Below are 24250 nucleotides of genomic sequence, written 5' to 3'. Positions count from 1 at the left end.
TCCATTTGTAGCAAGGGATCTTTTATATGTACTTTCCCACAGACAGGAAAGCACATACAACAGCCTTTGACCAGTTGTGGTGCACTGGTTGGAAAGAGAAAACCCCCCAATCAGTTGAATGGATCCACCGAGGTGGTTTGATCCTGAGACACAAGCACCTCAGGCGAGCACTCAACCGACTGAGCTAAATCCCTCACCAAGTAAAACAAAGGATGGTTTCATCAATGACATCTTGGGACATTTTAAATGACTTTCAGGACATTGGTGGAAGGTGGTATTGATCCTACGGCCCACTGTACTGTAGGCAAGCACTTTACCGCTGAGTTACATTCAGTCACTTCTAGAAAATATCACTTATCAAAGAGGGTGTAGATCCTCCAACCCACTGTACTGTAGGCAAGCACTTTACTGCTGAGTTACATACAGTCACTTCTAGAAAATATCACTTATCAAATTGGGTGTAGATCCTCCAACCCACTGTACTGTAGGCAAGCACTTTACCACCGAGTTACATTCAGTCACTTCTAGAAAATATCACTTATCAAAGAGGGTGTAGATCCTCCAACCCAATGTACTGTAGGCAAGCACTTTACCACCGAGTTACATTCAGTCACTTCTAGAAAATATCACTTATCAAATTGGGTGTAGATCCTCCAACCCACTGTACTGTAGGCAAGCACTTTACCACTGAGTTACATTCAGTCACTTCTAGAAAATATCACTTATCAAGGAGGTAGATCAATCTTACAAATCATCTACTGCTGAGTCATCCTGAACACTTGTAAATATATCTTACTGTCATCCAAGTGGAGACAGGGAGGAATCAACTTCAAATGGTGCAACAAACTACAGGTAGTTTTCATGTGGTAAGGGTGTGAACTAACATGTAACATGTCCTTTCTCAAAACTACTAAACATTTTAACTACCCACTGTGCAATATGAACTATAACTCCCACACCCAATATTAGTTTGTTAAACAATAACTAAGTGTATGTGCAAGAACATAACTCAAAAACATAACTAAAAGTGGCAAACTAGTACACTGTACATGCCATGTCCAATTCTATATCAAAGTGGCAAACCAGTGCACTGTACACGCCATGTCCAATTCTATATCAAAGTGGCAAACCAGTGCACTGTACACGCCATGCCCAATTCTATATCAAAGTGGCAAAGCAGTGCACTGTACACGCCATGCCCAATTCTATATCAAAGTGGCAAAGCAGTGCACTGTACACGCCATGCCCAATTCTATATCAAAGTGGCAAAGCAGTGCACTGTACACGCCATGCCCAATTCTATATCAAAGTGGCAAAGCAGTGCACTGTACACGCCATGCCCAATTCTATATCAAAGTGGCAAACCAGTGCACTGTACATGCCATGCCCAATTCTATATCAAAGTGGCAAACCAGTGCACTGTACACGCCATGCCCAATTCTATATCAAAGTGGCAAACCAGTGCACTGTACACGCCATGCCCAATTCTATATCAAAGTGGCAAACCAGTGCACTGTACACGCCATGCCCAATTCTATATCAAAGTGGCAAACCAGTGCACTGTACACGCCATGCCCAATTCTATATCAAAGTGGCAAACCAGTGCACTGTACACGCCATGCCCAATTCTATATCAAAGTGGCAAACCAGTGCACTGTACACGCCATGTCCAATTCTATATCAAAGTGGCAAACCAGTACACTGTATATGCCATGTCCAATTCTATATCAAAGTGGCAAACCAGTACACTGTACATGTCATGTCCAATTCTACATCAAAACTTACAACAGGAAATTGCTGTGCACTATGTATGTTTATGTACTCGTAATCTAGATCTTAACCAATGATCAAATTTGGAATTTGCATATTTATCAGGTGCTATCTGATTCTTTCATATTCAATTATTTATGCTTAAGTCAGAGTTTTAACAAAATATCCATTAAATATAATAAATGTTATCTGAATATGTAATCCTGTTTTAGCACCGGATAATGCAATTACAAATTTAACAAAACAAATGAAGGAAAGCCATCACCAAATAAAAGGACCATCCAAAATAGTTTTTTGAAATTCAAATTTCTGGAAACAAATCATCCTTTGAAGTTATTTTCTTGAACATGGCCAATATTTCTAAGACTTAAATTTATAGTTTACACATAATGTGTTTACAAAATACCTACAAATACATGTGTATTAGAAAATAATTTTAGTAGACAGGGCATGGAATTCCATGCAAAATAAGACTTCTATTGAAATTACCCATGGAAGAATTCACACAACTAATCTATCGATTACACCGTGCACAGCTAGTAACAAGTGTTACTGTTTTTAAAACTTAAGTATTAAATCACCAAATGACAGCATTTATTCCACAATCCTCGACACCAATGGGTAATTATAAACCGATGACTTCATTTCAATTAACACAGCAAGAATTCAAGGACTTTACAGATCACTGAATGGTTTCTTTACAATTAATATGATAGACTACAACAAGATGAATGACTTCGTGTGGCTAGAACAATTACAAATCCCCGAGTGTCTAGAAAAGTGCTTAGAAAAATACACCTCGGAAGATGAAACCAATTGTTAACCCATTTATAGTGTCACTGTATCAGTCATCTTGGACCATAAATCTGCTTTTGGTATATGATTGAGCTTAACCAACACAAGCATACCAAAAGGATACCAAGTACTCTGGAAAATTGTAAAATGCATAGTGGACATAACAAAACGGATGCACAGCATATATAAAAGTGTTTGGTACTTTAAATCAGTGACTACCAAAAGGCTTTTATAAATAGAATTAAAAATTTACTATAAAAATTATTAAAAAGAAAAATGCAGTAAATCAAAGAATCAGTCTTCTTGAAAGTTAAAAAAAACAAAACAAATGATACTATAGGTTTTCTTGAACCAAATCAATTCTCACTGGTGGAGACCCAGCACTGGTTTCAACCTCTTAACGCACACTGCATAACAACTGCTAATTAATGTCACAAAATACTGCCAATCAGAGTCAAAACTGATTTTACACCATAAACATTTGGTGGTGCACCTCAAACTTTGGCACACAACATTCTGATTTGGTACAACATAAGCCGTAGCAACGTTTGCTTTTCCTAAAAGTTTCAAGTGAAATACGTTCCAAGTTGACACCACAATTGTAGCAACCTTGTTACAACTTTTTAAAAAAACCATTCATATACTTTTAAGTAGCACAACTGCAAAGATGTCAATGGTAAAATAAAAAAATAAACACATAATACCTTCTCTTCAAATGCCTGCTAATGCGTTAATATAAATACAATAAACTGCCACCAAAATCAAAATTGAAAGCTTCAAGTACCGTCTATAAAGTTAATAAAAAGTGTTTAAACTTTCCATCTCACTATCAATATTTAAGCACTTCATGGAAATATGTAAAAGAAAACAAATACAAAAAAATACACCAAACCAAAGTTCACGTTACTGGCTGATTAAACAAATATATTTTCAAAAGAGATCTGAAAACTAATGTACGTTTAAGAAACCACAAAACCAGAAAAGAAACCCAAATAACCAATTTCACAGACCTGTGTCAAAACCCCCCCAAAAAACCTATTTTAAAAACCTCCGCCAAAAACAACAGTTCTGGAGATAACGACCGATATCATTACATACCTGCACAGAAACATCTATTCAATTAAGTGATCAGAATTGTAATTTTCAGATTCAGAATCAAATTTAAAAAAATTTGGTTACGGTATGCCAAAGTTTGAATTTTCATGCCCTGATCTGAGTGATTTCACAAGCACCACCAAAACGCCATAAGTGCCATATAAACAAAGACGACATGCGAATAAAAAGGTTAAAATATAATGTTACATGTAGATTATGGAAGCTAAAATTGAACTGAATTACATTACCTGCCGGTGCTTTGATGACCATGCAAAGAAAGAATGACATGAGATAGACATACATACACACATAAAGTCTTAATTTAAATAAACACATCATATTAAACAACCAACATAGTATACTGGAGTGTCCTCTGATAACACTAAACTTGCCAAGGCTGCAAATTCTTGTTTCATTGACAAAGCATTGCAATCTTGCAACAGCTATAATATATAATTATTCATAAAGCAGCAATCTTGAGTTTAGTTTTATTTCTCAATTTAGAATAATCATCCTCTGTAATTTTCTTCTGGTGACATGCGATTCTTCAATATCATTTACTTGCAAATGCTAACCTATTGTCCATCCTATCCTCCTACAAAAATGTTTTTTTTGTAAATAATTTCAGTTTGGTTTGACGTAAGAAGAAAAGTAAAAGTGTTTTTAAAACAACCCCCCCCCCCCCCCCAACTATGTGTGCAATTTAGAAACCAATCAGCTAAAAAATAAATAACTTGTAGTGAATTCCATAGTATAAAAAAAGTCGGACTATAGGTCAAGTGAAAAATTTAACATACCAACAGAAAGAAATAAGGGATCACACACCAACACAACAGGAAAGAGTGACTGCAACCAAAACCCCCATCCTTATAATGTCAGGAAGTTAACCATGTTATCGAGATTCAATCTCGAAACACCGACTTTAATCTCACATTGCATCTGTGTACTTTATACAGACATTATGACGCGAATAGTTACTGAAATTTGGTCTACAGTACCTTTATTTCTTTCTCTCAGCATACATGCCAGTTCAGTATTCAAAAGACATCATGCTTCTCCATATTTAGTCTAGTGGAGCAGGGTATTTAAAAAGGAAAAGGACTCAGAATTGTATCATGACAGCTTGCCATATCCGTTGACAGACAAAATACAGGCTTATTAAACATACCAACGTCCAAAAGAAACTTTATGAGGCTTGAAATTGAATTATAGAAAACCAACAATGTAAATAGTGTCACTGGCATGCTTTACAGGTGTGTACATTTGCAGACAGGGTCAAAATGCACAATGTAGGAACAACGTAAAGTATTTATCTCGTGTCCAAATATAAAACAGGCAATTTAAGTATTATTTCAGAAAAAAAAGTTTCTCAGTATTATTATCTATTTACTAGCAGAATGCATATAACATAAAACGAGGCAATAATCCAGACAGCAAAATGGCATTTTTTATGTTTAAAGTTGACTCAAATCCCCATATTGTCAGTAGTCAGAAGTCGAAGGAAGGAAATGTTTTATTTAACAATGCACTCAACACATTTTATTTACGGTTATATGGCATCAGACATATTGTTAAGGACCACATAGATATTGAGAGGAAACCCGCTGTCGCCACTTCATGGGCTACTCTTTTCGATTAGCAGCAAGGGATCTTTCATATGCACCATCCCACAGACAGGATAACACATACCACGGCCTTTGATATACCAGTCGTGATGCACTGGCTGGAGCGAGAAATAGCCCAATGGGCCCACCGACGGGGATCGATCCCAGACCGACCGCACATCAAGCGAACGCTTTACCACTGGGCCAAGTCCCACCCCTAGTCAAAAGTCGAAGTCACTATAATGTATTGGACTTAATCCGATTTTTAAAACAAAAATCACACAACAAATGTCAAAACATTGACTTGATAAATGTCATAGGTCCCATGTTTTACTTTAATGTGAGATAGGACATCAACAAATGTTGCAGTATTTTCAGTTGTTAAGTCGAAGTGTTGCTCAGTTCTTGGCTGGATCATTTCAGTATAGCGCCAGAAAATACTAATGATTACTTTCATTTTAATAAAACAATGACACGTTAAATATCAGTTACTAAATACATACTACCATGTTTTAATTCGAAGTATTCTGTTGTTTTGCTTTAATTTTATTACAGAAAGTAGTAGAGGGAAGGAAGAAGCAACTTCTTTCAATATGCCACAAAAATCCATGTTTAACATATTAAAACCATCTTTTTAAAATCTTGGTGGTTGGGTATTTGTCGGCAAAATTGTCTGTACGTTACTGTAATAATGTAGGTGCTCTTTTCTAAAAAGACATCTGCCCCTGAAGCTTATCTATTTTCCCAATCTAAATCTAATACTGCTACTAGCACTGACTGCAGAATGCAGCGTGACGAAAGCCCATAGCCCACGAGAAGAGAAAAAAAAGTCTTATCACAAATCATTAATCTATAATAGGCCCGTCGTTAACGCCGCTCACTCTTGGGTTTTAATACCATTAATTTCTCAGAAGGAAGTCCGATCCTGTGATATAACAATTAGCCATAAATATGTCCGAGTCTGTGCATCTTCCATGGCAAACGGTGCTGCCGCTGTTTTTCTATTCAATTTGTCTCGCTCAACACAAGACGGGCCACACATAGTATTGATTCCCGACCCTGCTGTTTTCTCCGAGAGACGAGGGAAACAATTCAAACATTCATTAGCCAGCCACAGGATCTAATATAATATTACCAGTTCACAATAACATTTGACGAGCGAGTACCTGGCATGTTAGGCAGTAATAAAGAAAGTAAAACAACAAGACTGTTGCATCATGGTATTGGCATGTTAGGCAGTAATAAAGAATGTAAAAGAATGAGAAAATTGTATCGTGGTAGATACACTGCATGAAATGGTAGATACATTGAATGTGTGCATGCATGGAATGGTAGCTACACTGAATGTGTCTATGCATGGAATGGTAGATACAATAAATGTGTTAATGCATGGGATGGTTGATACACTATGTGTCCATGCATGGACATTAAATGTGTTCTTGCATGGAATGGTAAATACACTGTGTTCATGTATAGACATTTAATGTGTTCTTGCATGGAATGGTAAATACACTGTTTGTGTTTATGTATAGACATTGAATGTATTCATGCATGAAACGGTAGATACATTGTATGTGTTCATGTATGGACATTTTACCACTGGTCCATGTTCCTCAATGAAAAGATTCACTGGGGAAACCAGTCTACATTTTTGTTAGGTATACAACTACTCATTTCAGTCAAACCTGTGCTAAACAGCCACCAAAGGGAGTATCAAAAGGTGCCCTTTTATGACAGGTAGCTGCTTTATACTATATCAGACGATCTAGGAGAATATAAAATGTGTGCTCGTAACACAGGTGGTTGCTTAATACAGGTGGCCACTAGAGCAGGTTTGATTGTACTACCGGCCTTTGTGGTGTCATGATTAAGCCATTGGACATAAGGGTGGTAGGTACAGGGTTCACAGCCAGCTCCCACCCAGAGCAAGTTTTAACGACTCAATGGGCAAGACCACTATACCCTCTTTTCTCTCACTAACCACTAGCAACTAATAAACTAACCCTCTGTCCTGGACAGACAGCCCAAATAGCTGAGGTGTGTGCCCAGGACAGCATGCTTGAACCTTAATTGGACATATGCACAAAAATAAGTATAACGAATAAATGAATGATTGTACCACCATCTTATGCAGTGATGGGTGACAAGTACTACCACCATATGCAGTGATGTGTGAAAAATGGAACAATAATTATTTGTGAGACATTTACGATTCAACAGTGCATTAAAGTGTGAAATGAACATGCCAATCTATGAAGCAGCAGACTAACAGTAACGCGTTCAACAATTCAGCTCTGTGATCAGCTACTAAAAGAATCTGTTAACCTGACATAAAACATCAAGTGAACATAGCGAACAATGTTCAGATATTTGTTAGTGAACGACACACATTGCTCCAAGCAGTGGTGTCTTTATATGGGGTAGGGAAAGATAAGCAACTGCCATGTTTGTTTTTATTTTTAATTTTTATTTATTTTCATGCTTATGTCCAATTACGGTTCAAGCATGCTAGCCGGGGAACATATGGGACATATTTTATTTTATTTTCATGCTTATGTTCAATTACGGTTCAAGCATGCTGGCCTGGGCACACATGGGACATATTTTATTTTATTTCCATGCTTATGTTCAATTAAGGTTCAAGCATGCTGGCCTGGGCATACATGGGACATATTTATTTTATTTTCATGCTTATGTTCAATTAAGGTTCAAGCATGCTGGCCTGGGCACACATGGGACATATTTCATGTTAATTTATTTTCATGATTATTACCAAATTAAAGTTCAAGCATGCTGGTCTGAGCACACATAGGGCATACATGTATTTGGTGTTAAATTATTTTCATTCCTATAACTAATTTAGATTCACGCACACTATCACGGGCACACATGGGACACATTTCATATTAATTTATTCGCATGCCTCTTATCTAATTACGGTTCAAGAATGCCATCTTGGGCACACGTAGGACATATATTTCAGAACATGAACCGAGTACTTGCCAACTTTAAATCTGATGACTTATCCACTAAATTACAGCAGCTAGTTGAAATCTTTGAAACTGTACAAGTTTTAGTGGACGCTGAAGTACACAGTAACTAATTGACCGATTTCTAATTTTGCTGTGTGTTGAATTAAATATGACATATGCAAGGTTTATAGCCAGTATTTTTGACGAGGCAGCGAGAGGGCTTTTTGATTTTGTATTGCGTTTCTCCAATAGATGTATGGTACATATTGTTGGAACATCCCTGGCTGAGATCTGTTAATTACCCTAAGTTCATGAAACATGGGAAAAGGTGTAGCCAAAAACATAGAACATTTGAATGTAACGAAAAGTGTGGGGAAAAAACAGAATGTCAAAATGTTTAGGTTTTTTTAATCTCACCAGTCCTATTCCAACATTGATATCCCAATAAAAACAATATGCCAATGACTACTAAAACAAATCTGAAGTATATCCATATTAGCAGGATTCGACACTTCCACTAGCCCTCGGGTCCTGGCTAGTGAATGTTTGGTCACGGCTAGTGAAAATTACCAACTGTATTACTAAAATACATGAAGCACTAGCCAAAGCTTCTGTGAGGGCTAGTGACTTTCTCAAACATTTGTCGAACACTGATATTAGTCAGAGCAACTTTAAATAATTAATGCAACAAATGTCACCCATGTTTATGTGAAACATTTTATTTGTCACTGACAGAACTACCAAATATAAGACTTAACTATGCAGTATAATTATAAGAACAAGAGTACCGGTGAGGTACATGATACGCCCATTAGAAGTTTGATAGAAAACCATATCTATATTAATAAATATGTTACGGGTATGATTCAATTCGAATTATGTGAAATTTTTGCAATGGGATGCATGAAAAGTTTGTTTTGGACCAACCACCATTCCAAGTTGCTCCTACATGTGGTTTGATGGTCCTGTATGCAAGATATGGTCCGGACATGGATTTACTGTTATGTGCAGTAGACCGTGAAAAGTAGGTCACAGTGACCTAATAATAGTACGTGACACGCCACTATCCCACAGACTGACGTATGGGTGGACGGACAATGTCATACCATAATACGCCCCATCATAGATGGGCGTATAAAAAAGAAAGAAATGTTTTATAATTTTGTTGTGGACACACTACTGTACTCCATACTTTTGTATAATCTGCATGTACATGTATGTGCATGTTTTTTGTGTGTTTTTTTTTGTGTGTGTTTTTTGTGGGTTTTTTTAAAGAGAAGCAGTTTGCAAGCAACCAATCAGTCGAACATGACTGTATGCAAATTCAGCTGGTGTTACTATTTATACATACCTAGTTTGTCAATTGAAATATGAAAAACACTAACAATACCATGATTTTCACCACTGTAAGTCATACAACATACATTATGTGAGACATCTTAGATTATGTATTATGTATGTTACATCAAGCAGAACCAGGTAGGATAACTGTGGTTCCATATTATTAACAGTCAAAACCAATTGTGTGTCTAAATGTTTGTATAAGAATGCATACATTTTAGCGACAATATATGTTTTAGAATGCTATAGTTATATAGATGAATATATATATATAATTCAAAAGTTAAATAGCCAAGAGCCATGCGAGCTACTTAAAGCAAAGTAGTATTCTTTTATGAATATACAGGAAATAATCAATGTGAAAACAAGACATATGTATCCCAACACCAGAACATTGCAAAGCAGGTCAGTATATAAATGAAGACAATACTTTTCCACACAAAAAAATGTATAAACTAAATTATGTATCCCAACCAAAGAAAGAAAGAAATGTTTTATTTAACGATGCACTCAACACATTTTATTTACGGTTATATGGCGTCAGACATATGGTTAAGGACCACACAGATTTTGAAAGGAAAAGTAAAGTAAAGTTTGTTTTATTTAACGACGCCACTAGAGCACATTGATTTTTTATCTTATCATCGGCTATTGGACGTCAAACATATGGTCATTCTGACACTGTTTTTAGAGGAAACCCGCTGTCGCCACATAGGCTACTCTTTTTACGACAGGCAGCAAGGGATCTTTTATTTGCGCTTCCCACAGGCAGGATAGCACAAACCATGGCCTTTGTTGAACCAGTTATGGATCACTGGTCAGTGCAAGTGGTTTACAACTACCCATTTAGCCTTGCGGAGCAATCACTCAGGGTTTGCAGTCAGTATCTGGATTAAAAATCCCATGCCTCGACTGGGATCCGAACCCAGTACCTACCAGCCTGTAGACCGATGGCCTAACCACGATGCCACCGAGGCCAGTGTATCCCAACCAGTTTTAAATATTATAATATGGATTACAAACTGTGTTGCCTAAATTTTCTATTACAGTGAGCGGTTGGGGAGGATTTTAATAAGAGTAAAATGAAACCAATTAGCACATTCCTGTGTATATTAAAACAAAAATGTAGCTAGTTAATTATCAATGAGGTTAATCATACATTAGTATATCTACAGTTAGCTATATTAAAATGTCAAACAAAAAGTGCTGATCAAATCTTTGTTTACCCATCACATGTTGCTGAACCCACTGACATGCATGCAAACTACATATACTGGTTATTAAAATTTTTCTAAAACAACTGCTACCATATTACTAAGGTATGAGGTTAACAAATATCTTAACAGTTTCAGAATAATGGAGTCGTATTCCTTAGATGCTATAAAGATTTCTCTAATTTTCTAATTGGTTTTCTTTGACTTTAAAACCCCCCAAACAAAACAACAACAAAAGGGTTTATTGTATTTTTTGTTTGCAAAAGTACTACCAATACTGTTTTCCCTAGTTTGTTTTATCATGGTATGGCAAAATGCCTTAATAGTCTAGCGCCATCTTGCCTTAATCAGTGTGATGCTGCCCTGAGATTAAACAAGCCTTTTTCAATAATTAAATCTAAAATTGCCTTTATAAAATACCCAGAAAATGAATTATTAATTGAAAAAAATAATCCTGTTATATATTTTGGTATTCATTTATTAAAGCAAGGACATTATTAGATTTGTATTTATTTCCAGGGAAAACACTAGTAGTAATTAGTGATTAACTGCCAATGGACAAACTTATGAAGATAAACTTGACAAATAATATCAGAACCACAGAGCAAATAATACAGCAGTAGAATCGGTTTGGATTAAAGTCAATCAGTCGGAAATCATATCTTACTGGAACTCTTACTGGAACTCTGACTGGGACTCTGTCAGTAAATCTGACACCAAGTAATGTCATGTCTATGTGACCTCCCAAAACAAATAGTGTTTCCAAATGCTTTAGACTATCAGTTTTATGTCAGTAGCATTTTGAATGCATTAAGCCTGGCCATATGCAATAAGACAGTCAGTGTTATGTCAACAGTCTTTGGAATGGTCTAATAAAAGGTCATTTGGTAATACAGTACTGGCTTTGGTCAGATCTAGTGATAAAAGAGTTAAAGTCAGAGCGACCAGTAAGATATAATTTCAATGAAATTAATTTAAATTTTGAAACACAAACATCAAGACAAAGTGACATGTACAGTGGGTACTAATATTAGACCAAAACTAGGTGGACTGTGTTGTAAAGTACATATTGGTGAATCTACAGTTGTTGACAACATGTGAAGAAGATGTTCGTATTGGTGAATCTACAGTTGTACAGAACGAGTGCGAAAGACTCACACCACAGACAAGCAAGCAGTGGTTAACAGAAACAGAACTAAAACAAAAACACAGATGTTAGTCTTCTACAAGAGTATACTGCACGGCAGACTATCATGGACATAATTAGATTTTCCTGACAATTCGTGTTTTACTTTTAAACAATCATCACAAATAAATAATAAAAAGGCTGTAAAGATGTTATGACGGAAAACATGTATAAAATTAGCGTTAAATATATTTTTCAATCAAAATTTTTAATCCTAAAAACTATACTTTAATATTTTGTTTTCATAACTCAACGATGAAAAGTCAACATTTCTAACAGACTGAATTCGACTTTTCCACGATTTGAGTTTTGGGAGATTTTGAAAGCAATTCATGCCATGCCAAATCACCTATGGTAATTTTATAAAATCTTAATAGATAGGACAACTGCATTCATTGTCGAATATAAAAGAAGGTAGTTTTCAATATTTTTGTGATGGTTGAAACTTTGGATCCTTGTTAAACCATTATAACATAACCAAAATACTGAACATTTGAGATGGTCTCCTGAAAATCACTAGTGAGCATGGCCTGGCACAACCCAAGTGTAGTTTGAGGGATTTTCATGACTTTTGTCAAATATTCAATTGTAGTTTTTTTGCGTGATTCTGATTAAAGTTTTACACTAAATATTTTTTATCAATAAATCACGAATAATCAGGAGTGTTTTAATGTCCATTACAACCCACCGCAATACTTAGCTCACACAGATATTAAAGATGTCTACATCTTCCGAGTAAAATCTTACCTCCTGTACAAGTAAAAACATCATCAGTAACAGTAAAAACATCATCAGTAACAGTAAAAACATCATCAGTAACAGTAAAAACAGAATTATGCAAAACAAAGACATACGGCCGAATTACAAACAGTAATTATCTTCTAGTCACATGTAACTTTCCTGAATGGCTACACACATATATATTTATTAATTTATGATAAATTTAGCAATAAAGACACGTTTTATTTTGTCTACGTTTTAGACCTCTGCAAAACAAAAATAAAGTGCCGAATTCACAAAAGGTATTTATCCCTTGGACATGTGTAACTTTCCTAAAAGACTGCGTATATTTAATAATTTATGATAAATGCAGGTTTCAGGCCACATGCACAAGTCCTCAAGTTCTTCCATGTGCATCTGAAGTAAATGCTTTTTACCATGTGACACGAATGATAATAAGTGATATCTGGATCAGTCAATCAAGCACCAAGGGTATTAACTGAACAGTATGCTTGTCAGTAAGAAGCACTGTTAACAGAATTCATTTTATTTTTCATATGCTGCCAAACAAGCGGGGCTGTAAATGCTGCATAATGCACAGCTCTGAGTCATCACATTGTGATACATTCCTAGGTTAATGTATTATTCTCGATCTTGTTATGGGAATAAAACAATTTAATATCCCCGTTACTCATTTTATAAAAATCGTACAGCACACAAGTGCATTCAGTAAACTTAACAGGGCTGCAGACCAGACATGAGGTTTATGATGTCAATGGCTGAACTGTCACTGAAATGTTGAAAATTCATTGATGAAATATATTGTAGAATGCATTCATTAAAAGGCTTATGGGATGTTTAGACCGGTCCAAGAAAGGAAATGCAATACGGGTTGAGAGGTCAGGTTATGGAACAAAAAGATATTTACTTGCTTAATTAACCTTTATAATACATCAGGCGACATATCTTCCTTAATGTCGTGCAAAAGAAAGAAAGAAAGAAAGAAATGTTTTATTTAACGACGCACTCAACACATTTTATTTACGGTTATATGGCGTCAGACATATGGTTAAGGACCACACAGATTTTGAGAGGAAACCCGCTGTCGCCACTACATGGGCTACTCTTCCGATTAGCAGCAAGGGATCTTTTATTTACACTTCCCACAGGCAGGATAGCACAAACCATGGCCTTTGTTGAACCAGTTATGGATCAATGGTCGGTGCAAGTGGTTTACACCTACCCATTGAGCCTTGCGGAGCACTCACTCAGGGTTTGGAGTCGGTATCTGGATTAAAAATCCCATGCCTCGACTGGGATCCGAACCCAGTACCTACAAGCCTGTAGACCGATGGCCTGCCACGACGCCACCGAGGCCGGTTAATGTCGTGCAAGTCGACACACTGAATACCATGTGCAGTGCATTCACCAATTCATATTTCCTGCCATTTTGCACAATGCAGAACAGCTGGAAACAGATTTACTGAAAACATTACTTCATTTACCTTTTTGTTTTCTTGAAAAAGTGGTTTTTAGCGAGTGTTTTCACTTGACAACAGTGGTGGAGTATCTATGGACTTAACAGCTGATTGTTAAGGTCAAAGTCAGACAGTTATTAAATACCTAACTTACTAACAGGTTACAATAATAGGATATTCCACTGAGCTCTATCCTGTGCAAGTTTGGGTTTTCCATGCTAGTGTTGTGTGTGGCAATCCTCTTACAGACAATATAGGAGGGATGAAAAATTCTGTTATGGATATCCTAGGGGAGTGGCAGTCCTCTTAAGGACGAGCACGTGATAGTGGATCATGGAAGCAATCACGACTTTGCCTAAAATTTCGACTCTGCCTTGTGTGAAGATACGACTTTAGTCACAGAATACGTTTTTTCAATCACATGCAAACCTTTATCTTTCTTTCTCTTCTTGCAATCAAAGTCCAACCTTCGTCCTGATAACTTCTTCCGATGGTGCTATATGAGAAAAATAAACAAGAAATTATTAGTACAGACATTTTGTTTCATTTATCAACATTCTTTATTAGGAAGTAATCTTAAAAGGGTTAGCTAAATTTATAGATTGACTGCTCTTTAAAAAACACATTCTTTAAACTGTGACACATAGCCACACTGTTAACAAATAAATAATCACAATCACAATTCCAGGCATCGAAATAAGCATTGTGTCTGGTAACCCATTTACAGGTTACCACAAAATATAGTCTGGTAACCTATAGATTACCACATCTATATGAAAGTTAGAATTGAATTCCTGTTACTACTACTTTTAAGGAGGAAAGAAAGAAAGATGTTTTATTTAACGACGCACTCAACACATTTTATTTACGGTTATATGGCGTCAGACATATGGTTAAGGACCACACAGATTTTGAGAGGAAACCTGCTGTCGCCACTACGTGGGCTACTCTTTCCGATTAGCAGCAAGGTATCTTTTATTTGCGCTTCCCACAGGCAGGATAGCACAAACCATGGCCTTTGATGAACCAGTTATGGATCACTGGTATGTGCAAGTGGTTTACACCTACCCATTGAGCCTTGCGGAGCACTCACTCAGGGTTTGGAGTCAGTATCTGGATTAAAAATCCCATGCCTCGACTGGGATCCGAACCCAGTACCTACCAGCATGTAGACCGATGGTCTAACCACTACGCCACCGAGGCCGGTCTTTAAGAAGGAAGGAAGAAGAAAGAAATGTTTTATTTAACGACACACTCAACACATTTTATTTACGGTTATATGGCGTCAGACATATGGTTAAGGACCACACAGATTTTGAGAGGAAACCCGCTGTCGCCACTACATGGGCTATTCTTTCCGATTAGCAGCAAGGGATCTTTTATTTGCACTTCCCACAGGCAGGATAGCACAAACCATGACCTTTGTTGAACCAATTATCGATCACTGGTCGGTGCAAGTGGTTTACACCTACCCACTGAGCCTTGCGGAGCACTCACTCAGGGTTTGGAGTCGGTATCTGGATTAAAAATCCCATGCCTCGACTGGGATCCGAACCCAGTACGTACCAGCCTGTAGACCGATGGCCTACCAAGACACCACCGAGGCCGGTGACATATGGTTAAGGACCACACAGTTATTGAGAGAGGAAACCCGCTGTCGCCACTTCATGGGCTACTCTTTCCAATTAGCAGCAAGGGATTTTTTATATGCACCATCCCACAGATAGGATAGCACATACCACGGCTTTTGATATACTACTTTTAACATCCTTACATGTGTGCCAGATGAATATTGTAGTATACGTGTATTTATAATTCATTCTTTATCTTATCACTGTTCTGAATGTATTACATGTAATTCTTTACAAGTATGTCACTCATATTTAGTAACTAAATAACTGAATAAATAAATTGATGAAAATAAGTGTCCTGTTTTTTAGTTTTTTCTCTTATGTTATCATACTACAATGAAAGATATTGTTGAAATGTGAAATTTCTAGTGCAAATTGATCACGTTCACATTACTATTCAATCCCTTAGATGTGTACAGGATGTTTAATACAACTAGTAAATTTATTATTCATTTATGACTACTTTATATGTAGGATTCTGAAATTGTATCAGTGCACGCGAACATCAGTACGAAAAACGAAATCCGGAAGTAAATTTATCTAGTGGACGCTGCTTAAATGCAGATTGCCAAAATTTCTTTGCAATTGCACAAGTGTGCACAAACATCGGTGCAATTTCATATGAGAAAACGAAACAAGGAAGTAAATAAATTCATCTAGTGAACGCTGCTTAAACGCGGATTGACTATTAATTGCTTGCAATTGCACAAGTGCACGCGAACATTGATGCAATTCCTTATGAGAAAATGAAACGTGGAAGTCCGGAATGCATTGCCTGGTTTACGTTCATAAACGAAACTACCGTTCGTTGATTGTTTTGTCGAGAATGTGCATGTGGTAACCTCCCGGTAACCTGAACGACCGTTCTCGACTTATTTCGATGCCTGCAATTCGCTAGTTTCAGAGATCCCTACATAATTAAAAAAAAATTACTAGAAAATTTGCTAATCAAGATTTTGACAAAAAAATGTACTCTGAAATTCTGAAATTTGTCAAGATGAAAATAACTTTGGTAAAAAAAAAAAAAAAATTGTTGTGCTGTAATTGGGGGTGGGGGTTTGTATTGTGATCTTTTTATCAGTAAGAGTTTTTGAACGGAATTAAATTCAAGAATTCCGGAAAAATCCACATGTTGGATATCACAGTAATCTGTTGATAAATAAACTTGTTGTGTGTGCATAATACCATGTTGTACATTACTATAAGGTAGCAGGGAAACTGTCTTCACCATCCACCCAGGATATATTCTCATTTGACGTTTGTAGATTTTGCTGGAATCCTAAAATAACGTTCTTTAGTTGAAATACTAAACGTATTAGCCATTCACAATTCTCATTTGATAAAAATAAATCCTTTTATAATTTAGGGTCACTTTTCATGGATCAGCTTATAAATGGGCTTGAAATTAGGGACTTATTTCCAAGATTGACTAATAAGTGAAGATATATGGCACCCTTGCCTAGTATACACAAGGTAGCTGTGTTAGCATAAAGTGACTTACATTAACTTCCTTAATGTCTTTCACCTGTAATAAATGTGTTAAAACAACTGTCCATGACTTACATTAACTTCCGTAATGTCTTTAGTCTGTAATTGTGTTAAAACAACTGTCCATAACCTACATTAACTTCTGTAATGTCTTCCTTCTGTAATTGTGTTAAAAGAAATGTCTGTTCGTGACTTACATTAACTTCCTTAATGTCTTTCATCTGTAATTGTGTTAAAGGTTCTAGAAAGTTCTGCTTGACGTTGTCTTCGAGGTTGTACTTGATCTCTGCAAGATGTCTGTATGTGTCGCCAGCTTCTACAAGGGCTTGACCTGAAGAAAAAGAAAAAAAACACTGTCAATATACTGTCATGGTTTTAGTAGTTAGTAAAAAATCACATTAGACCCAAAAAAATCTGAACAAAATTTGCAGGGTCTTAAAAAATTAGGGCGAGTTGTGGTTTTTGAGCTTTTCGTCAAAGAACAAGTTCAGTTTATTTTGTTTAATGACACTACAAAACCACAATGATTTATTAATCATCTAAACTACTGGATGTCAAACAATTCGCATATACAGTGTACCCTCGATTTATTGCCCCCCGATTTAACGTCAACCTCGCATACCGCCAACTTTCTTTAAAGTACCGTTTTCATTCATGTTTACAACCGTGTCCGGTGTATCGACGCGTCCGGTGATTCGGCGCACTTGGTATTTTGCTTGAGTATGCTTAGAAAGTGTCATTTGTCGGAGTTTTTAACGAATTAAAGTTCAATTCCTTTTTCAATGGTTAATCAAGTATCAACATATTTATTGTTACGGGTGCATTTTTTTTTTTTTTTGAATTATCAATAATTATATAATAATTTCAAAATAAATCATTCACCTGTTTTCGTGTTTATAAATGCGAAGTAGGTCATCCTTATTGATATTAAGAATGTTAAAACCAGTCTAAAAACACCTTTCCCGCATTTTAAAAATTATAGTAAACAGTATAAATGTAATTATTTTTGTTCGGTTATTTTTTTATTTAAACCGAAAAAGAAAACACAGGCAAATGCAAACAAAACGAAAATTTTACACCTTAACTGACAGTCATTCCAGTTCACAACTGTCACATTGTTATAAAAAAATAAAAGCGAAATAAGATCCACGTGTGTGCACAATCTACCCGAGAAAAATAAAATCCATGTAGGCATCTTAGCCATGCATGACAATGAACATGTATGCATCTGCAGTACTGTGCCACTCAAGAAAACGATTCCGAAACTGATCATGAGATGGATCATATGTGATCGTTCATTTTCATAGTAATATTTTTAACAAGACAAAACAAAAAAGTACTAAAATAATTCTGGGACAATAGTGTAGCGGTTATGGGCTAAAAGTGAGGTCATGGGCGGTTTATAAATAGCGGGGTCAACAATCTACATCTACTGCGCCGAATCACCGGACATGCAAATCGTTTTGGATACAAGGGGGTGCCTATATTTATGCACCATTTTAAAATGTTTATTTACTACAGACATAAAACAGTTTGTAGTGTATTTCAGATTATGCACTTCTTCATTGGTGAGAGACACATTTTATTAAATATTTCACAATGTTCACATAGAAAATGGTCCTTGAAAGCTTAGGTGCGCCGATACACCGGACAGCACTGTATTTTCCTCGATATAACGCCACCCTCGGCATCCGCCATCCGCCAAAGACGTTTTTGAACCGAACTCCATTTAGCCATTATAATTCCCTCGATTTTGCCGCCAATGGTCTGGTCACAAAGTTGATTATAGTGACATAATTACTAGCGATCTGTTGAATGGGGAAATCTTAACTCCGTTGTACACTGGCAGTACACACTGAATCTGTTTTTGTTTATTGTGTAGCAATTAACGGATGTAAGTGCTAGAATTGTTTAGGCAGGCGCGGTGTTCGTGTCCAATCAACACTCAGTATAGAAAGAACAGCCGCTATAGTGATCACGTGCCAGAGGCGTGCATTAGATTCATTATTTCAATCGCGGATTGTTCTGTCGGGTCTTTGAAATGCTGGCAACAACGACTCAAGTTTAATTAATAAACAAACTTTAGGTAAGTTTTATTATGCTCAAGCATATTTCGACCATGGCCTCATGTTAAGTTGCTATTTAGCGTTGGCATAAATGCGACGACACCGGTAACGCATTTTATTACAGTCGAATGGATTTAAAGCGAAAATGTATCGTATTAGATGCGGTTAAAAAAAGAGAAATTGTTCAGTACTCGAAGATAAATTCAACTAAAAGTCAACAAGATATAGCCAATCACTTTTCAGCGTTGTGACGGCATTCGTTTTGTGAAACATGCTTGGGATATCGTCAGTGCCACCACCATCAAAAATTGTTGGATTCACACAGGGGTCGTTCCTCGGGACCCTCATTTCCGACTTGCACCAAGCACCAGCCAATGAAACAACAGTGTTGCGAGATCTGGTTGGTGACGTCACGGGCTGGCTTTCAATCGACGAACAGCTGAGAATGGATGTTGATGAGTTTGTCAACATTGACAACGAAGCAGAGACATTTGCTAATATCAGCGACGAGCAGATTCTTGAAAGTGTTAAACAGATTCACGACGAAACGACTGATGACCAGAAAGAAGAGTCCGACGCTGAACTGGAGCCCATATATGTCATATTCTTGACATTCAGCAATTTAAAAAAAAAAATTAAGTTTGGTAGTAAACCCAAGGCACCCTCACTATACCGCCAACTCGATATAACGCCAAAATTATTTTGGAACATTGGTTGGCGTTAAATCGAGGTTATACTGTATATTCTTAAATGCTAAATTTTTTGGCCTTGGTCGTATCGTAGTTAAGCCATCGAACATAAGGCTAATAGGTACTGGGTTCACAGCCCAGTACTGGCTCCCACCCAATGAGTAGGTGTAAGACCACTATACCCTCGTCTCTCTCACTAACCACTAACAACTAACCCACTGTTCTGGACTTTGTGCCAAGATAACTAAGGTGTGTGCCCAAGACATCATGCTTTAACCTTAATTGGATATAAGCATGAAAACAAGTTGAAATCAAATGAATGCTACAATTTTCTATTAGCCACAAGGATTGTTTATAGGTTAACTTGATAATAGAATTATTAACTATGAGCTATCGGCTTTCAATTTAATTTACTCAATAATTTGTATTCCTAGTAACAAAACCGGCCTCGGTGGTGTCGTGGCAGGCCATCGGTCTACAGGCTGGTAGGTACTGGGTTCGGATCCCAGTCGAGGCATGGGATTTTTAATCCAGATACCGACTCCAAACCCTGAGTGAGTGCTCCGCAAGGCTCAATGGGTAGGTGTAAACCACTTGTACCGACCAGTGATCCGTAACTGGTTCAACAAAGGCCATGGTTTGTGCTATCCTGTCTATAGGAAGCGCAAATAAAAGATCCCTTGCTGCCAATTGGAAGAGTAGCCCATGTAGTGGCGACAGCGGGTTTCCTCTCAAAATCTGTGTGGTCCTGAACCATATGTCTGACGCCATATAACCGAAAATAAAATGTGTTGAGTGTGTCGTTAAATAAAACACTCCCCCCCCCCCCCCAGTAACAAGAAAAAAACAATTATTCCTATTTTTAGTTTTATATAAATATCACAAAGCATCTTGCCAAATACTTATGCTAAACCTTCCAAAGTTTATTTGAAAAAAAAGACGGCATCATTATTAATATTTCTCGTTTGCGCCAGTGCACCACGAATTGTATGTCAAAGGCCCTGTTTGTGGGATGGTGCATATAAAAGATCCTTTGCTGCGAAACGAAAAGAGTAGCCCGTGAAACGGTGACAGCGGGTTTCCTCTCTCAATATCTGTGTGGTCCTTAACCATATAACCATAAATAAAATGTTGAGTGCATCATTAAATAAAACATTTCTTCTCCTCCTTCATTATAAATATGTCACGTCATTCTTGTTTTCAAAATGTCACCACACAGCTGCAGTTAGGGAAGATCATACAAATTATGTCACCATTCAACACAGAATTTTCAATTTTTATAAAACTGAAATAGCCTCGAATAGAAATGAAAACATACGCAATGTCATCTACAGATATTTGATCACAACTTGGCAAAACAGTTTTTGCGTATCTGGTTTTAACTTTATTATAAATCTTTAAATGCATTTTCCCACAGACAGAGAATTAATAATAGCCTTTAATAAAGTTATAGTTTGTTTGGTTTAACAACACCACTAGAGCACATAGATTAATTAATCATTGGCTATTGGATGTCAAACATTTGGTAATTCTGACCTGTAGTCATCAGAGGAAACCGGCTACATTTTTCTATTAGCAGCAAGGGATCTTTTACATGTGCTTTCCCACAGCCTCTGACCAGTTGTGATATAGATGTCTTAGTTAGAATGAAAAAAACCACAATCAGTTGAATGGAAAGAAGGAAGGAAGGAAGGAAATGTTTTATTTAATGACGCACTCAACACATTTTATTTATGGTTATATGGTGTCAGACTAAAAGAATCCTTTATATGTGTCCATGTGGGACAGGGCTATTCCACCAAAGGGTACATAATTTGTTAGCTTATTTGGCAAGACTCGTCACTGACATCATATTATGTACCCGAGGGTGGAATAGCCCTGTCCCACATGGATAAATAATGGAGGATTATTTTTCTCCCATCCAGTAGATGAAAAACAAACGTGAAAAACCTACATTTTTTATTTTTTATCTTACAATAAAATAATCATAACCATTGAACAGATCGTACCCAAAAATGGTTTATACTAAAGGTATAAACTGAAAATAATATTATAATTTCATTATGACAACAGATTTCCTTGTTTTTATGAAATATAAAAAGCATTTCTTGCGTTATTTTGCAGTTTACATGAAGTCACCCAATGTTAATATCAGCTCAAACAACAGAAGTCACGTGGTCATGCAAGACTGATTTATTCCGCATGGGCTGATGTAATGGAATACGCCTGTCTTGCATGGCTAGGGACCACACAGATAGAGAGAGAGAGGAAACCTGCTGTCGCCATTACATGGGCTACTCTTTTCGATTAGCAGCAAGGGATCTTTTATATGCACCATCCCACAGACAGGATAGTACATACCACAGCCTTTGTTACACCAGATGTGGAGCACTGGCTGGAACGTGAAATAGTCCAATGGGTCCACTGACGGGGATTGCTCCCACACCGACCGCGCATCGAGCGATTGCTGTACCACTGGGCTATGTCCCGCCCAATCACTTGAATGGATCCACTGAGGTGACAGCCTTTAACATGCCAGTCCTGGGGCACTGGTGGGGATGAGCAACACCAGAGAACTGGTACACCAAGGGTGTTCAATCCTATGACCAAAACACCTCAGGCGAGTGCTCTACCAAATAAGCTAGATATTGGCCCCTCAAAGAAAAAGAAAATTAAAGTTTTCAAGTAGTGCTAAAATCCAGATTTCCAGGTGGGTTTTTTTTTAGTTTTTTGTTTGTTTATTTGTTGTTGTTGTTTTTTTATTTTTAGTCTTTGTCTAGTAGTGAATCTTCTGCAGTTATTTCTAAAGCTTGAAAACAATAAAACCACAACCACATTTATCTTACAGAAAAATGTGTTAAAATAAAGGCACATTCGGTAAATCATCAGCAAATATACATGCTGTTGATGTACTCACAAGGTAACTAGCAATTTTGTCTAAGTCAACATCAACAAAGCAGTCTGTTTAATTTATTAAGAGGCCACATTCTTCATAGTAAGCTACTTCCTCCTTTATCAACTCTGGTTTAGCTGTAACCTGTCAAACATGGCTGATGGCTACATAAATTATTCCACTTACAGTAGATACTGCTCTTATTACATGATCATGTAACTAACGCTGTCAGCAGAGTGAGCTGTAAGATGATGATGATGATGGATGACTTATTTCTGTGATTGTATCCATTAAGGTTAGCTGGGTCATCTGTTCAGTCATGGGTTAGTGATAAGAGATGAAAAACATGCTTGTTTTGTTCAACGACACCACTAGAACACATTGATAAATTAAAAAGTTTGTTTTATTTAACGACACCACTAGAACACATTGATAAATTAAAAAGTTTGTTTTATTTAACGGCACCACTGGAGCACATTGATTAATTAATCATCTGCTACTGGATGTCAAACATTTTGTAATTCTGAAATGTAGTCATCAGAGGAAATCCGCTACATTTTTCCAAATGCAACAAGGAATCTTTTATAGGCACTTTCCCCACAGACAGGAACACATATCACGGCCTCTGACCAGTTGTGATGCAATGGTTGCATGATCCCCCTCACAAAGATTACAGACTTTTGAGATATTGTTATCTGCAAATTTTCACAGAGATAAAACAGCAATTACATTTAAAATGTTTCTTTGTATATATACGAAAGTGGTCATGGTTATTTTCCTGAGTTGGTAAAGTTACAATAAACAGGGTGTTTTAGCTAGCTTTGTGGAACTGTACTTAATGCCCAAAACCTGTTAAATATAATAATTAAAAAAATTAAAGACAAAATGTGAAAATGACCACTGCTGTTTAACAGCCCAGTCATTAAATATTAATTAAAGTTGAATTTGACTAAATTAGTTTGTAATAAATTAAACTAATTTGCATATTTAATTCATCTTTATCTTGTTGCACTTTGTTTGGCAAAGACAAATTGAATTTGGATAGACATGTCCAAACAAAACTCGACAAACTTGTTACAATATTTTTATTTATTTTTTGTCCAGCTTGAAGTAAAATCCTGCCAAAAGAATGTAAAGAGTGAAAAAGACAAATAAAAAACGAACAAAAAACGAACAAAAAACAAACCCACAACGATGTACTATAGGTGAAGTTCAATCATTAATTTACCAGCTGATGTTCTATTAAAACCTTGCTGATTACTCTTTGCACTTTTCTCAGATTTCAAAAAGCAACTTAAAGATTGGGAG

The 24250-nt window shown here is 36.6% G+C and overlaps 1 protein-coding gene across 2 annotated transcripts in view; it reads right to left on the bottom strand.

Moving 5' to 3' along the window:
- Positions 1-24250, bottom strand: part of LOC121384344 (endophilin-A2-like) — an 85813-nt gene that overhangs the window by 22276 nt on the left and 39287 nt on the right. For both annotated transcript variants that reach the window (XM_041514703.1, XM_041514711.1), the window contains exons 5-7: positions 17492-17625; positions 14604-14671; positions 3909-3919 (exon numbers count right to left, since the gene is read on the bottom strand). In XM_041514703.1, the coding sequence (XP_041370637.1) occupies positions 3909-3919; positions 14604-14671; positions 17492-17625 (213 nt within the window). The remainder of the gene's footprint in view (positions 1-3908; positions 3920-14603; positions 14672-17491; positions 17626-24250) is intronic.

Source organism: Gigantopelta aegis, chromosome 2, assembly GCF_016097555.1.
Source record: "Gigantopelta aegis isolate Gae_Host chromosome 2, Gae_host_genome, whole genome shotgun sequence".
Taxonomy (NCBI): domain Eukaryota; kingdom Metazoa; phylum Mollusca; class Gastropoda; order Neomphalida; family Peltospiridae; genus Gigantopelta; species Gigantopelta aegis.
This window is presented reverse-complemented; position numbering and strand designations above follow the sequence as displayed.